The sequence below is a fragment of the Corapipo altera genome, unplaced genomic scaffold, assembly GCF_003945725.1.
Source record: "Corapipo altera isolate COAL_440 unplaced genomic scaffold, ASM394572v1 0, whole genome shotgun sequence".
Lineage (NCBI taxonomy): Eukaryota > Metazoa > Chordata > Aves > Passeriformes > Pipridae > Corapipo > Corapipo altera.
Window position 1 is genome coordinate 89,626,165 of NW_020884872.1, and position 16,569 is coordinate 89,642,733.

The window sequence follows — 16,569 nt, forward strand, 5'->3', positions numbered from 1 at the left end:
CCTTGATCCACTACCGCTGCAGTTACTAGACCATGGCACTAAGTGCCACATCCAGTCTCTTTTTAAAAATCTCCAGGGACGGAGAATCCACTATGTCCCTGGGCAGCCCATTCCAATGTCTTATCACCCTCTCTGTAAAGAAATTCTTCCTTATATCTAACCTAAACCTCCCCTGGCAGAGCTTAAGACCATGCCCTCTTGTCTTACTGATAGTTGCCTGGGAGAAGAGACCAACCCCCACCTGGCTACAACCTCCTTTCAGGGAGTTGTAGAGAGTGATGAGGTCTCCCCTGAGCCTCCTCTTCTCCAGGCTGAACAACTCCAGCTCCCTCAGCCTCTCCTCATAGGACTTGTGCTCAAGTCCCTTCACCAGCCTTGTTGCCCTTCTCTGGACCTGCTCCAGGACCTCAATATCCTTCCTGAACTGAGGGAATGAAGTATACTTGCTCATATTTGGCCATTAAATATTATTTGGATTTGTTTCACCTAGTGTGAGAAATGTCATTGGAAAAGACTGAGATTAATAACCTGTCAATTCCAGGCTTGGAATATTTGTTCTCAAGAGGGCTGCAAATGCCTCACTTGACTTAAATGTGTTTGCAGCAGTCATTTAAGAAAATGGATATGTACCTATCATTCAGAACAGAGATAGTACCACTAGTTCAGTGGAATTACACCTGCTCCATATTATATAAAGTAGATAAGGAAGGTTTTTAAATACCCTGCTGGCATGGAACTTGATTCTACAATAAATAACCATGCTGAGTGCTATTGACACACATGAGCAAACCAGTGTGTTCAGCATTTCTTGCATTATTAATCAAACATTTACTGAAGTGTTCAAAAATCTTCAGTGAGCTATATTAACTACAATGGGTTCTATAACACACCTGTTAAATACATAGTGTATTTCAAAAGCAGTTGCTGATAGTCATGTTGATATAAATCATACCTTTTTAGCTTTGTGTTAATAATTGAATAAGCTTTTGCTATTTTAGACCCATCTTTTAAATACAGTTAAGAAAGGGATACAAGAAAGTACACTCCTAATATTTTTATACAATCACAAAGCAGTATGATGAAAATTCTATTCTTGAGCAAAACCACTGGTGATTCATTGTTCTATATACAATTTTATATATAGATGTGAGCTGGTTTGGAATCTATATAAATCACAAATAATTCTGCTGAAACTGATGCATTTACATGAGGGTAAACCTGTCTTGAGCTTAGAATGCCTTTGTTTCCAGTAGGCATGGTTAGAATACTCAGTTTTACCTGGTGGAAATGGGTCTTGCAAACATAAATACTTTTGTCTTCCCTTTTACAAGGCAACAATTACATATTTTATGAGCGCTAAAGAGCACTATTGTTTTTTTGTTGAGAAAGGAACAGATCTAAAAGATAGAAGGATGGCACAGAGATTTTTTTCTTCAATAAAATAATGGTACTGAGGCTACAAGAATAGTTCCACATTTTCATGAAAATCTCACAATAGGTGAAAGCACCTTCTTTACTTAGATCCTTATCTATCTTTGTCTTCCATCAAGTTTATCTGCTTAAAAAAAATTCTCTTAGAAAAGCAGGACAGAAATTCATTGTCATATATGGAGAAAACAGAAATATAAACCCATTAGCCTAATTTCACAATTTTTAGGCTAACCTCCATTAAAACAGCATACACGCTGTCCATGATACTAGTATTATTAAAAAAAATCTAATAAATGTGAGATGGAGTTTGGCACTGGAGGTTTGAATTAATCTCTTGGTACTGAATAAGAGATTCAGATAGGTAGCAGGACGGATGCTTCAAACCGCCTTGAAAATTACAATCAGCTTTTTGATTTAATAGAATATAAAGATTCAGCAATTCAGATATAAATAGAAAGGTAATGTAGTTGAAAGAGCAAGCTAGGAAAATGATCTTCTCAGTAATATTTCAGGTTCAGCAATGACAGTGTGACTGTGAGGTGAGGTGAGGTGAGGTGAGAGCCAGAGTGTGTGCCTGACGTGGAGCTGTAGTGAGGTGGAGCTGAGGTGCTGCTCAAAATCCTGACATGGAGATTAATGAGGAGTGTTGCATGTTTTTCAGGCTCTACTTATTTGAATGGTGATTGAGATGGTTTCAGATGTGTGTGCAAAGGTGTAATAGTGGGGGAAAAGCTTTCATTGTCAGCTTCTCTCACAGTATTGTAAATCTGTTATTTGCAATATTAATAATTGATTAACTATATTATGCAATGGTCATGGGCCTGAGAATACGACCTGTAAGAAGAAATTACTATGTGCTGAACTTGTTTGATCTGTGAAAGAGTAGACTAAGGGACAAACTAATAGTAGCCTGCAACTACTTGAAAGGTAGTTACAAAGACAAGGGAAGCAAACTCTTCTCAATAACGGCAGACGATATAACAAGGTGCAAAGGTCACAACCTGCTGTTTTGGAGGTTCAGATAGAACAACAAGAAAAACTTGTTCACTGAGAGGTCTGTGCAGCACTGGAATAGGTTGCCTAGAGAGGCAGCGGAATCTTTGTGCTTGTTATTTTCAAGACTTGGCTAGAAACAGCAATGGCTAACATGCTGGTGACTATTCTACACTGTGTGTGAGGTTGAATGAGATGTTCTATAGCAGTTCTTTCTAATCAACACGTCTGTGTTTCTGCAAACCACTGTGATCCCTATTTATATAGGACTCAGTGGTGTTATTCCTGATATATCCTAATGTAACTCAGAGTAAAAAAAAAAAAGAAGTACATATCCTGTACTTCAGACAGGCTCATGGCTAAGATAGGGCACATCATGACGTATGTGGTTCTCAAATAGAAATAGTTCAGAATGTGTTACAGAAAGGGTAATTACTTCCCTGTTTGTGACTGAGGAGAAGAAAATCGGCAGCCAGTCTTTATCCCAAGCTGGGGTCAAGTTTCACAATGGATTGATGAATAGTACAAGGATGTAACTAGAAACTGGAATAGATGCTAACATCGCCTTTCTTCCTTTCTAAATGAGAAGGTCCATGACAGAAATAAATTTGGATTGGTGGATTGTTGCTGGAAGGCCCTGGTTTGGTCACATGTTATTCTGGGCTCTCAGTCTGGGTTTGAGCTCTCCTATTGGAAATGTAAGCTGTATGGCCAAAAAAGGACAAGAAGGACAGGAGAACTGCAAAGCCACACATGAACCCAAGTGTGCATTGTGGCCACTGAGAGAACGCTTCAATACTAGTCTTTGGAGACCACTACATATTACTGTTTCCCAATCAGTATATGTTTACTTTCATCATGCTGTTACAACAGAGGGAAGTGCTACCTTTTCTTTTAAAAAGTCCCAGGTACAATGCAGCCCTCAATACACACAAACTTCCAAGCGCATGTCTTAACTGCAGGGCAGGATATTTTAAGTGAGGGAGAATATTATTTTCTTCACCTTCTTTATTGTGTCTCTGTCAAAAACTTTAACTAAACATTTTGTTCCCAACATAATACCCTTGCAAAGGTTTTGTTACTGAAATATTCTCTTCATTTTGGAAAGCAAACACATTGAGATTTTATTTATGATCACCTAGCATTTCAAGCTCAAAATACAAAGCGAAATTATCTCTAATTTCTGCACTTAATAGAGTTTTCAGAAAAGCAAACTTAAAGTGAGTCTGCCTTATTTCCAATTCTGGTCTGTAAGTCTCCAAATTGTTGATGCAATAAAATGAAGGTAAATAGATTTTCTAATCCAGATTTTCAAATTGAGTTTTTTAACTATTCAATTCCAATTGACTATTTCAATAATGTCAAACTATGTTTACAGTTATTTAGATCATGGAAAAACCCCAAAATTTTACATATCTTTTAAAATTTTTGATTTTTTGATTTTCAAAACTGAGACCTGACAAACCTAGCTCCTAAGAAATAAATCTATACCTCTTAAATCATAGAATCATAGCATGTACTGAGTTAGAAAGGGATCGTCAACTCCTGATTCTGTGCAGGACACCCCAAGAATCATACCATGTGCCTGAGAGTGTTGTCCAAATGCTTCTTGAACTCAGACAGGGTTGGTGCTGTGACCACTTCCCTGGGGAGCCTGATCCAGTGCTCAACAACCCTCTGGGTAAAAAACCTTTTCCTGGTGTCCAACCTAAACCTCTCCTCATGGGTCAGCCTCATGCTGTTACGAGGTCACAAGTGTAAAGAGATCGTCACCTGCCCCTCCACAAGTTTAATTTCAGTTTAAAACTGAAATATTAAGGGTGAAATGATGCCCACCCTCTCATAGTCACTGCAAAGTGACTAAACTCCCATTCAAGAGCCTGAAAGCAATAGCATGCCAAGAGACTCCGTGAAGCCAACTAGTACCTGTTCAAGAACACAGGAAAGAGCCAGGTAGGCAATTGCTCCATTCTGGAGTGGTTAGTGGGTAATCTCCTTCTTGCTTCCTTCAGATGAGTGCTTCTTGTTTCTGTTATTTAGAGCTTATTCCCGAAGAAAGAAAATTATGGAAAAGTCAATCCCATTTTATCCAAAACTCTAGATCAAAATAAAGGTCGTATTAAAGCTAGTGAACAGGACAGCAGGTAGCAGGATTCTCTTTGGAATCAGAGGTAGGAGCAATTAGTTTCATCACCTACCCCCTTCAGCTGTTCATTACCTCATCTGTCAATGGACTGAACTTCATTGCAAACTCAGAAAGGCCAAAACAAAACCTTATGAAAGGAATAAGCTCAATGCTTTTTTACCTCCATGTATTTCTCTGCTCTGCCTGTACCAATAGGCTTGTACAAGCCTTCATCTTTCACTATCAAGCTGAGGGTGAAGCTCTGGAAGGCATGTGAGCTATTGCTAAGCTCATTTCTGGCATGGATGTAGAACAATGACAAAGGTGACAAACCTACAGAATTTCTTGCTCTCTTGTTTGAAGTGTTTGGTGCTTTTCACAGACTGAGGCTAGGAAAAAAAGAGCCATTATAAGCCCACTCACTAGCATGGAATCTCTCTTTTAGTATTGACACAATGATGCAATATGATCTGGCCTATGACGCCACAAACATGAACCACACCCTTTCTAAAAAATACCACTTTTCTTGACACTAAAATGCTGTTCTCTAAAACAAACCTGTGCTGGCACAGGATGATCCATGCTAAGATATTTTTATCTGGAAACTCTGCTTTGAATGGTTGCTGTTATTCATTACTTAAGCATAAATGTTTCTTCATCCTATCTATATTATTAATGCCAACCAAAATTTATTTTTTCAGTGGGGCCAAAATATTATGGTCAATGTCTTGAGCTTTTAGTATTAACTTTGAGAAAGGAATGGCATGCATTCAGCTATGTGTTCAGCTGAGCTAAATTAGTGTTCTACACAGCTGAAGTTGTAGAAGATAGCTCAGAGACATATTTCTACTCCTCCACTCCTAAATTGTCTAGAAACCCAAAAAAACCCCTATGACTATGTTAAAACTGCCTTGTTACCAGCCTAAAAGCATGGTTTATATAGTTCTAGTAGGAACATTGTAAAGGATCAAAATGTGTTGAGGTAGAATATTCCCTGCTTTAACTCAGAGATGCCCCTATAGCCCTTGGGAATCTGGCTACACCCACAGTGAAAGATTCCTCTCTGATATCATGAGTCAGCTTTCTGACTGCCTTGTCAGCATTGCAAAACATCTGGATCATGACCCAGTGGTCTGGTCCCTGTAGCTCACCTATATTACTTGCACACACCAGCTACCACAAGTTTTCCTGTTCAAAGTTACGTGACACAGGCTTGTGGCACACCACTCAGTAAGGTTGAAATTTATGTCAAAAGCTGCTTCTTCAGCTGGCTATCTGACATCATGCCAGATCTTTCATGACTTCTGTTAGTCTAAGAAGTACACCACATAGCAGTGCTATTTTTCTTTTGGGTAAACATCACCCACTCATTAATGTTCACTCAAATATGGAAATTTAATAACACAAAATAAGAATTTTCTACAACACCTTTCACTAATAAATCACAGAATTCAACAGTATGAATGGGAAAGATCAGAGGGATTAAATTATATCTCCAAAACCATACAGTGTAATAGCAAGGAGCAAAGCTTAGGTTTACTGAATAAATTCAGTCCACTGTTCTCTGTTAGGCACATGCCTACTCTGTTTCTGTTAATTTGTCCATTGGTAACTTGTTAAGGAGAACCCCCTCTTCCTACTCATGAATCACAAATAGAAGCTCATGATTTCAACAGACTTTACAACCTCTTTCTCTCCCCCTCCCCACTCCAGTAGTGGTATGGTGGGATTTCATGTAGATAGGACACTGTGAACTCCCCTCTTCAGATAACTGAGCAGTTAGTTACTTTCACTGACCTGGACTGCATGATACCAAACCAGTTCATCTGGAGGAGGAAGCACATCTGTTAAGCATGTTATCCCAAGTCTAAATCTAACCAAAGCCCAACGTTCCTATAATAGGACATTCAGTGAGGACTCTATTTTGTTACCACAACCTCTCCATTCTTAGCAATGATACAAGAATCATTTCTCTCTACAGACACCGCAAAGTCTTCAGCACAAATATTGCTTTTTATGAAGTTAACGTGCAAGTACGTTGCACAAATCCAGACCAGTTTCAAGTTCTAGAATTGTTTCAGTCGGCAACTAGCCTCTTACACGTCTATGTCTTCTGGATGTGCACATAAACCCTGGCACTTTGTGCTATTGAGCATTTTGTGCTCACTGCACCCTTCCAGTACTTAAAGGAGTAAGAAAGATGGGAACAAACTTTTTAGCAGGGCCTGTTACTATAGAACAAAGCATAATGGCTTTAAATTAAAAGAAGATAGATTTAGACTACATTTATATCTAAACAAGGCATAACTAAGAAATTATTTACGAGAATGATGAAACACTGGCACAGGTTGCCCAGAGAGGTGGTTGATGTCTCATCCCTGCAAACATTCAAGATCAGGTTGGACGGGGCTCTGAGCAACTTAATCTAGTTGAAGATTCCTCTGCCCATGATTCTATGATTCTATTCCTTTCACATGGCACAGGTTCACAAGTTACATTCAGGCACACTTGCAAAAACACACTTCTTTCAATTTTTTTCCCATCATTGATATCAGGTCTACTATTAATGAGGCTTTCATTTAATATATTTAAAATAAAAGCATCCAGAAAACAAAATCTACAGCAGGTCATGAATTTTACAGAATTTTCATGCATATGTTCTACAAAGTACTGTTTCTCTTTTGCTTTGTTTTCTGTCAGAGTCTTTAATTATTTGCAGAGAACTCAATTTTGCATCTGTTATTTATGCAAACAGTCCTGTTTTATTTAGACAAAGTGTCCTTTCATGACAAAAGATACAGAGGTTATATCTTGAGGAGAGATTCTACAACCTTTGCTCCAATGGAATTTCTCTTAAAATTCATGGGATGGCCTACGGCATTTCTTGCGCACTTCAAACAAGGATCTGAAACTATTTTAGTAATAGGGGACCCTGTAACCTCTTCAGTGAGTCAAGGGTTTATTCCCCTTCACTTTTATTTTTATACAAACCGCTCGGGCTACTATAAACACATACAAAAAACCCACTAGTTACTCTTAAACCCTGACAGATGGACTGATACCAGGCTGTTATCTGTACAATAAAATTACAAAACTATGCAGGGCCTGATCCAAGACCTTCCACTCATTTGACCAAGATGTAAGGCCACAGGAATACTGGTAATGTAACTATCTGTACCATGGGAGCACCTTTCTCTAAGATTTCTGGTAGCATGATGTGTCTTCCTTGACTGGGAAGTAATGCTGGTGAGTGGTAATGCTACTCTCTCGTCTTCTCGCTTGAGGAAACAGTGAGTACTGTCTTACTGTAGCTTTGGTTTTCCCTTGTTTGTATTTGTTGTAATCGTTTCTTTAAACTCTTTAAGCTAAAGACCTAGCACTGTGGTCATCAAAGAGTAGTTAAGGGAATAAAAAGTTTCTCATGTAATGTCCATGTTCTTTGACTTAATATATTGTTTTAAATTGCCCTGCTACTGAAAGAGAATACTTGCCATATTTGGCCAAAGCTTAGATTCATGCTCTTAGTTGTGTTAGATTTAAAAGAAAAAACCACCAAACTGCAAATATAAAAAATGTACTATGAAGCTGTAACATAAGTAATTAGGTCAAATCAATCTGAGTAAGAACTGGAAGGTCTTTGGAATGATTTGGAAGTGGGGCATTTTGACCATTTCTTAAATGTTTTAATTCTTCATCTCTCATTATGGATGATGATATCTTTTATATCATGCCTATCACCATGACATCAAAATTCTTCAGAAATTTAGTATCAAATAATGAGTATTACTGGTACCCCATTGGTTTCAATTGAAACAAATTTATACCAATTCTGAATTTTCTCTCACACTGCGGTAACTCCAAAAGTGAGATATTTTGTGCTGCATTCCTTCTGTCACAGAATATTTGCTAACTTCAAGAGAAAGTTAGAGAAATACAGGTTTGAAGGTCAAACTAGTATCATATGACTTTGCTAAATATAGATGCTTGACAAATGCAAGAGCTTCAAAGGTCTTGGCATATTTTGGTTGGTGCACTTCTACATCTGCACATATGCAAACTACTTCTCTCAGTATATATCAGAAATATGAAAATTATTAAAATAGACAATATCTAGGTACATGTTACAAATGTGTCCCTTTTGGTTTTCTTAAGGTAGAAGGGCAGCAGGATACGCCTAATCTGCAACATTTTCACTCTCACTTCACAAATCTGTCACTGATGGGTACTCCAAGGAGACGAAGCACAATATTTTAATATTCTTCTAACTTGTATGCATCATTTAAATGAATCTGTCATCGTTTAAAAAATACTTCTCCATAAAATAACATTGCAGTGTGTGCAGCATTGCACAAACAGAAAGACAAACATGATTAAACAACAAAAATGTGCTAAGAGTGAACTGACATAGAAGAGGAATGTTTAAAGAGCTTTTCTCGCCTATCTTCCCTGTCTAAAACTGATTTCCATTGAAAAAAATGGCTTTGAAAGGAACTGTCTATGCTTGTACATTTCTCATTGCAATCCTGTCCTGGGATCCTGGGACCTATAATGCAATATGTGCTGTCAGGACTATGACAGTTTACAGATGTGCAGCCAGACTTCTTGCTATTTATAGATGCCTCTTCTGCAAACAGTACTCCGTAGGGTTGTAGCACAGTAACAGGCATGTTCGTTGACTAAGTGCTTACATCATATTCATTTAAGAAAATTTGGCTCTTCACCTGGCATGGCAAAGGAGGCATATTTATGAAGGTCAAGCAGAGAGAACGTTATTGCAAAGAGAAATGTGGAATTCATGAGCAAGCAAGACACCTACTGGGAGGACTAACTGAAAGGAAAAGACATTTGGTAGAGATGTTGAAATAATAAAGGATGGAATAGTTATGTGTTCACTCACACTGAAGTGATGCTTTTGCTCTTTATTACCTCTGCAGGGCAACTGGGGAGACGGTTCAATGCCAGCCGTGTGCGTAAGGGCAACGTTGTAAAGTTGGCTGGGGTGCAATGTCCTTTGTGTCTGTGCATGGCTGTGCTGCATCTCGCTTAACCATGTGTTAAGTGTTCAGTCAGAGTGCTAGGCACAGTTTATTAATAGAAACAGGGAGTTTGGCACACGCTCACACTTTCGCCTGTCTCCTTCTCACATGCTCCCAGAGATGCTGGGACTGCATCCTGCATCCTTCTGCTTTTCCAGACCTGAGGCTTCACACACTGCTGTATCCCTTGAGAAGTCTCAGTGAGGTCAAGATAGCCCCAGACAAGTAAACAAGGGCTGCTCAACCCCAATGTTGAGGAAACAGAAGGTAACGGGCGGGGGGCAGGGGGGGGAGTAGATTTCTTGCAGAAAAACCTGAGATCTCGCAGGGTACCCTCCCGGCCTGAAGGCAATGTAAAGCTATTTTCGGCAATGCCCAGGCCAGCCGGACACCCCCCGCCCCGGGCAGCTCCGCTTGGTAATATCTAGGATGCTGCAGAAACGAATACTGCTAAAGACCCCCCAGACAATCCTAGCCAAGGCTGCCGGCGGAAAGCATCGGGAGCTGGCCAAGGTGCTGCCGCAAGAGACAGTCTGTCCCTTTCGGCCTCCTCAGACACCCGAATTACCGCTGCTCACAACCCCCGCTGCCTCCCCCAGACCCCTCAACCCCGCAGAGCCTCCCCTCCGCCCGGCCACCCAACTTCCCGGGGGTCCAGCCGTGGAGCGGCGGCCCCGAGTAGCCCGAGCGCCGGGAGCGCTCGGCGGGGTGCAAACTTCTCTGTCTACAGGGAACGAGGGGAACGGGGGGAAGTATGTGGGGGGAGACGGAGGGCAAATGCAGGAAACTATAGGAGCAAGGCAGGCAGGAGCTGGACGGAGGGGCCGGGAAAGTTCTTCTGCACTTACTGCTGCTTCTGCTTAGGGATCAGTGCTCGGGTCTGGGGGAGCGCGGGCGCCGGGCTCCGGCTCGCATCCTTACCTCGGTGCTGTCGGCAGCGTTCTCCGCCATTTTCCTCCTTAGGAGCAGGCAGCGGGAGGAGTGTTTCATTCCCATAAGAGCTAGCCAAGGGGTTGGGGCTTCGGGGCTGGTGTTTAGGTTTGTGTTTTCAAAGATCTCCAAACACTGGTGTGCGCCAAAGGACAGGGAGAAAAAAAAAAAATATGGAAAACAGCAATAAATCAGTCAGCTTTGTCCCTTCTGCGTCGTCCACAGGAATATTTGTCTCCTCTTAGCATCGAGAGCTCCTCGGGCACTTTCAAGTCCTCCTCTTTCTCCCCTCTCCTCCACCTCCAGCGAGTTCTTGGGGTGGGCAGAGAGAGGCGGCACACACTCTTCAGGTTACACTATAAGGCTGTCGGGCTATGAGTCCTCCCCTTCAGTGAAAGCAGTCAGGCTAAACAGGAGAGAAGCACCAGCTAAACTGAACTTGGGCGTGCAGTGACCAGCTGGGCATCTTTGTGTCCTGTGGCTACTCTTCCAGAGGCAGAGGGAGCCAGAGACAAAGCAACAGGACAAGGAAATCATAGCCCTTTATTTTCCTTCTTTGGGCTTCTTTCTTTCTATGTCCCAAGACACTTCCTTTAAAGATGGTCACAGAATTTGCCACCCTCTTTCTATGAATGTCTTCTGAAATAGAAATCCCTTCTCCTCCTCCTTCTCCCCCCCTCCCCCCCCCCCTCCCGTTCCCTCTCCCTTTCTCTCTCCTCTTCCCTTCCCTCTCTTCTCCCCTTCCCTCTCCCTACCCCTTCTGCTGTTGGGCAGAGCTTGGTGCCCTTCGCTGGGAATTGCACTCACGTGTCTTTGGTAGAAAAAAAATATTATTTCAAGCTCCCCCCATCCGTCGCCTACACCCTCTCACACACAAGCACGCATTCACACGTACACACACACACACGTTGTCTCCCTCTCACACAGACATGCACGATTTTTTTTTTCTTCCCCATCCCTCCTCTTCTTTTGAATCAGCAACACTTTTCTTTGCAAGGACTCTCGGCAAGGCTCTTAGAGAGCAACCGAAGAAGTCTACTCCAGCTTCTTTCCTCTGAGTTAAGTAGCAAACCTGCTTTCTTAATATATCTTCTCGTGTGTGTGCTCCCAGCTCCTGTTTTACTTGAAGTTTTTCAGGAGGATCCACACTCCGTCAGATAGCCGTGGACTGTAGAAATATAGTCCCGATCCCGCTGCAGCTCCTGGTGAAAAGGGGGGAGGAGGAGCAGGGGGAGGAGGGGGGAAGAGGCGGAGGGAGAGGTCTTGTGGGGCGGGAAAGGAAGAGGCTAAAGGTGATTTGAACTTGTTTTTAGCCTTTTCCTAATGACATCTTCCTCTGTAGGAGTGCATCGCCACCTTCCCCACACGTTTGTTTTGCTCTCACTCCTCCGGGCACTTTCTAGTTCTGAGTTGTCAGCTGGGAGGATTGGGTTTACCTCACTCGTGTTGCTGTGGGTAAGGGCGGGAGAGGGGGCGTATTACATAATTAATCCTTCCAACTTCACTTTCCGCAGCTCTATCTCCAGCCCACTGTTCTCACGTTTCTGTTTTGTTTTTATATGGAGGAGGTGACAAAATAATGCTGGTGTGTGGGTGTGTGTTGCTCGATGGATTTTGAGGACCAGAACAGGATTGCTGCTCTCTGAACAGTTTGAAATTATTTCCTCTGGGGGTGCCAATGGAGACCTGAAGAAGAGGTTTGAAAAATTACTTCTGATGCATATTTTAAGGACATAGCCAGCTCAGATGCTTCATCAGTAACAGATAATGATAGATCTGGGGTTTTGAATTTTTGTCCCTTGCAGCCTATTTTAATATCTTTCAATTAGAGTTTGTCCTCAGCTGACCTCTGGAATACTGACATACCATGAAGTACTGCCAAAAAACAGGAGGTCCCTGGGCACACAGGGGGCAGAAATATTCCTGGGGGTGGGGGGATGAAAATAGAGTAAGTCAATTAGAGAGTAGAGAGCAAAATTATTCTCCTGCCCCATGAGGATGAGGAGGTGGGGCCAACAAAATAAAATAAGCAAATTTCTCCCTTTTACTTGAATGACCCTCACAAATTCTTGCTCAGACACGGATCAGTAGGTATGCAATAGATTCAGGAATTTGTAATAAATCACATGAAAGTAAGAAACCTGGGGAAGCAGAAGGTGTGTGGTGTGCTGAAATGTCAAGTGACAATGACAGTATGCCATGCAGGGTACAAGGGTACCATATGAAACGGTTTCAGAATATGAGAGTATGTTATAGACACACATGCCATACAGCTTGAGACTGGACCTCTGTGAGATACTTTGCAGAGCCATTTGATCATTAAGTTTTTCACAAGGTTCTGATTTCCCCGTATTCCTTTCAGTTTACATACATTTTATCATTTCAAGTTCTTTCATTAGATCCACATCACAATTGATTATTTTTTCAATAATCATCCACATCTCCTTTGTTTAAATAGTAGAATTTAATTTCACACCTTCTAGGCGTGAGGCTCGAGGCTCAAATAATGACAGAAAAGGAAGCACGCTATCTCCACTTTTCTTTGGGACATTCACAGAGCTTTCAAGGGTCTTAAAACCCTTCAAACATGAAAACCCATACAGTTATTGCCGAATATTCCAAAGCTACCCTCAAAGTCTTGGGCTATGGATGGCTTTCTCATCAAGTACTTCAATTTCTAGGTGGAGGAATAAGTGAAAAATAATCTGCAGATAAAAATTTAATGTCTCTGCAATCTTTGTCACAATGTTTTTCTCTGCTATGGCGTGAGTATCTGGTGGTTAGTGGGTGCATGAATTTTTAGTCAGCATGCATTTGGACTAACCTGCATAGTTTTAGTGTGTCTTTTCTATTTTCAGGTGATATACACAACTAAACTTAGTCCAATTTAATATGTTAAAATAAACTAGTGTTCTATATAGAGAAAAAGAATTAGATTTTGCAAAACTACTCCAGAACATATTTTCCAGTTTTCTCTGACAGCTGGGTTTGTATTTCTGGTACAGCTCAATCACTCTTTAGTCAGCTAAATGAGGCATCAGATTTTCAAAAGCACTCGGCAACCAGGAAAACTGGCAGGCATAGATTTAATATATCCTTCCCTCTTCTGCTTCAGATACTGCATGACTTACTCTGGCACCTATTCTTGTCCTCCTCCATCTCTTTGTCAACACAGATGATACCTGACTGCTCATCCTTGAACGTGGTGCTGATGTTTTACAGATACTAGGAAAACCTTCTAGTCTTATAGTTTCCAGCATGAGGTTGAATGTTTTGGTCCTGAACTCCTTTGGGAACCTGCCAGATGGTTGGTGTCTTCACTCCTTTTATGTTCTACATGTGATTGAGGAAACTACTTTGAAAACACACACACCATTTGCTCTAATCTGCTTTATTCCAAAGGGAAAATGGTTTGTCATACAGGACTTTTTTTTTTTTTTTTAATCAGCTGTAGTTAGAAGTACTCTTTGTAGCATCTTTTAACATACTCAAACTCTCTATGTTCACACATAGAGATGTCTGTGTGTACAAAGATACTCAGTCCTTCAGTTTGAATATGAGTCTCAGTGCAAGTTCTTATTGATACTGAAATTCACAGCAACACTGAACTGGTGAGCTTAAATACTGTTTAGCAGACAAATTCCACTCTCACCATGTGAATGCAAATGTGAACGCATTTGTAAAAAAGCCAGATGTCAAAAGCATCTTCTGAGTTTAAATATATCATGTATAAGTACATGTGAAGGTCACAAAGTATCAGAAATTGAGTGGAGTGGTGCTAAAGAGAAAGTGGAAAGGGAAGTATTTATTACTTCAGACCTCCAATAATAGCAGCTGTGGTTGAGACTGCTGTGCTACTTGCTGAGTGTGGCAATAATACTGTGCTGGCCCTCAGAAAATTCAGACTTATTGCCAGCTTTGTCATTAGCTTTGGATGAAATCCAAATGTCTGCATTTGAGATGGGGTAATCCTGTGCATGAGTACAGACTGAGAAATTGCATAGCAGTCCTGATGGAAAGCATCCGGGGGTTATGGGGTGGAGGTGTATCTAGGTTGAATATGACTCATCATGCTTTCTCGCTGCATGAGAGGCAAACTGTATAATTATCTACATTAAATGGAAAGTGGCCATTAGAATGAGGGAAGTATGATTCTCTCTCTACTTGGCACTGGTGAGACTGCATCTTCGATTCTGCGTCCCGAGCTGGGTCCCCTGATTCAAGAGGGAGGCTTATACATTGGAGATTGTTCAATGAAAGACTACTACAATGGTCTCTTAGGACACCAACCTCCGAGGACAGTTGGATATGTCAGGTTTGGAGAAGAATAGATCAAGAGACACCCAGTAGTGGCTTATGACTAGCTTTAAGGATTGGAACTAAGACGATCCACACTCCCTTAGTACAGTCAGATCATTTGAAAAAGAGCAGCAGCTGCAAGTTGTGGCTTTGAAAGTTCAGATTCATTATTAGCCAAAGAGTGTTCATTCACATAAAAATACCTAACTTTTCTTTGTGCTTTATGAAGAAAAGTTTTTTATTGTTTTGTTTTGCTTCTTTGGTTAGTTAGTTTTGTTTTGTTTTGTTTTGTTTTTTTGTTATTTTGGTTTTGGTTTGGTTTTTTGTTGTGGTTTTGGTTTTTTGTTTGTTTTGAGGTTTTTGGTTTGTTTGTTTGTTTGGGTTTTTTTGCAATTGAACATATGAGCCTGAGTATAACAGCAGTGAAATAGGTGATCTGCTAAAGATATAGCTAAGGACGTGCATGAACAGAACATTTTTTCCTTTGATAAAAACTTTCTCCTCAAAACATTTTTTTTTGAGAAGAAGATGGAATGCAATTTCTGCTGTGATGATTCCGATTGAAGTAGGTAAGAGTTATTTCAAACATTGATAATCTGGCATAATTTCAAAAAGGAGGTAAACACAGTGCTCCAGTTCAAAAATGGACAGGAAATAAAAGGACAAATAAGGAGAGTAAAAGAAATATCAATAAGGAAGGAAGTCAGGTGGAAGACTAGCAAAAGAAGACTGGCAGAGAACATGAAAAACTGTGTAGCAAGGTTCTGCATGGGGAAGCATAGGGTAGCCATGGAAGGCAAAGAAAAGCAGACATGAAATGCTGAAGACAGGAGAAAGTTAAATAAAATACCACTTTGTATCACAGGTCATATGGCCTGGATCAATGTTAAACTGTTGCATTTATTATACTGCAATGTTCTGTCATATAAAACAGAGTCCTTTCATTGGGTATTCCAAGCCCTCCTGTCATCCTCATTTCTATAGCATTGGCCATCTCTTCCCCAATTCACAGGTCATAGGGGAGATAAGGTCAGGAAATTTCATCTGTGTTAATATTTTGCATCTTGATGAAAGGAAGAAGACAGGCCATAATCAGCCTGGAAAAGACTTCTTCCCTTCTGTTTGACCTCAGACTTCAGCAGAAAAGACTGAGTGTCACGTGCCTTTGTTATTTGTTTGTTTAGAAAAGTGGGGAATGGCTTTAGAGAGAGACTGGGAACAACTCTTGAGCTATAGATCCACTTCCTAGTTTAATTAGAAAACATTGCAGCAAAAATCTATTCTTACTCCAATATCCTCGCCAAATTTTGTTTGCTATCTGATCAAAGGAAAACATTTGGAAGGATCTTTTTGTCACTTTGCATTGTTCTTTATTGCTCAGGAAGTCCCAATGATTTCCTTTGCCTCAAACCATATGTTTGGCAATCTTTCCAATCTCTTAATGTGTCTTCTATTCCTACTATGTCTCTCAAAGTTGTCAGCAGTTCAAATATTTCTCTTATTCCTGCAATTTGCCCATGTTAATTCTAAAGATTTTGAAGCGAATTCTAATTGATACTGTGGATTTAAAGATCTTATTTAATTTATGCTGTTCCTTCATGATCATTTCGCTTTCCTCAGTAACTTTTTTCCCCTGTACATTATCTTCTTATCCTTCTTCATGAACACTTCATATTCCAGCCTTTTCCTGGGAGTCATTGCAGTTTTAAAACACTGGTCCTAGGTTTGAGTGAAGAAGAGTCTATCAGAAGCTAA

The 16,569-nt window shown here is 40.6% G+C and overlaps 1 protein-coding gene across 3 annotated transcripts in view; it reads right to left on the reverse strand.

Annotated features, from left to right (window-relative positions):
• The window catches only part of PRMT8 (protein arginine methyltransferase 8), a 57,582-nt gene extending 45,734 nt beyond the window's left edge, over positions 1–11,848 (reverse strand). Inside the window, exons 1-2 of one of the 3 annotated variants that reach the window (XM_027634114.1) lie at positions 11,588–11,848; positions 10,507–10,650 (exon numbers count right to left, since the gene is read on the reverse strand). In XM_027634114.1, coding sequence (XP_027489915.1) covers positions 10,507–10,581 — 75 coding nt within the window. In that variant the 5' untranslated portion in view covers positions 10,582–10,650; positions 11,588–11,848. Of the gene's footprint in view, positions 1–10,506; positions 10,922–11,270; positions 11,435–11,587 lie in introns of those variants that run through there. The other 2 variants (XM_027634104.1, XM_027634123.1) reach the window with 2 other exon arrangements.
• Positions 11,849–16,569: the final 4,721 nt, after the last annotated feature.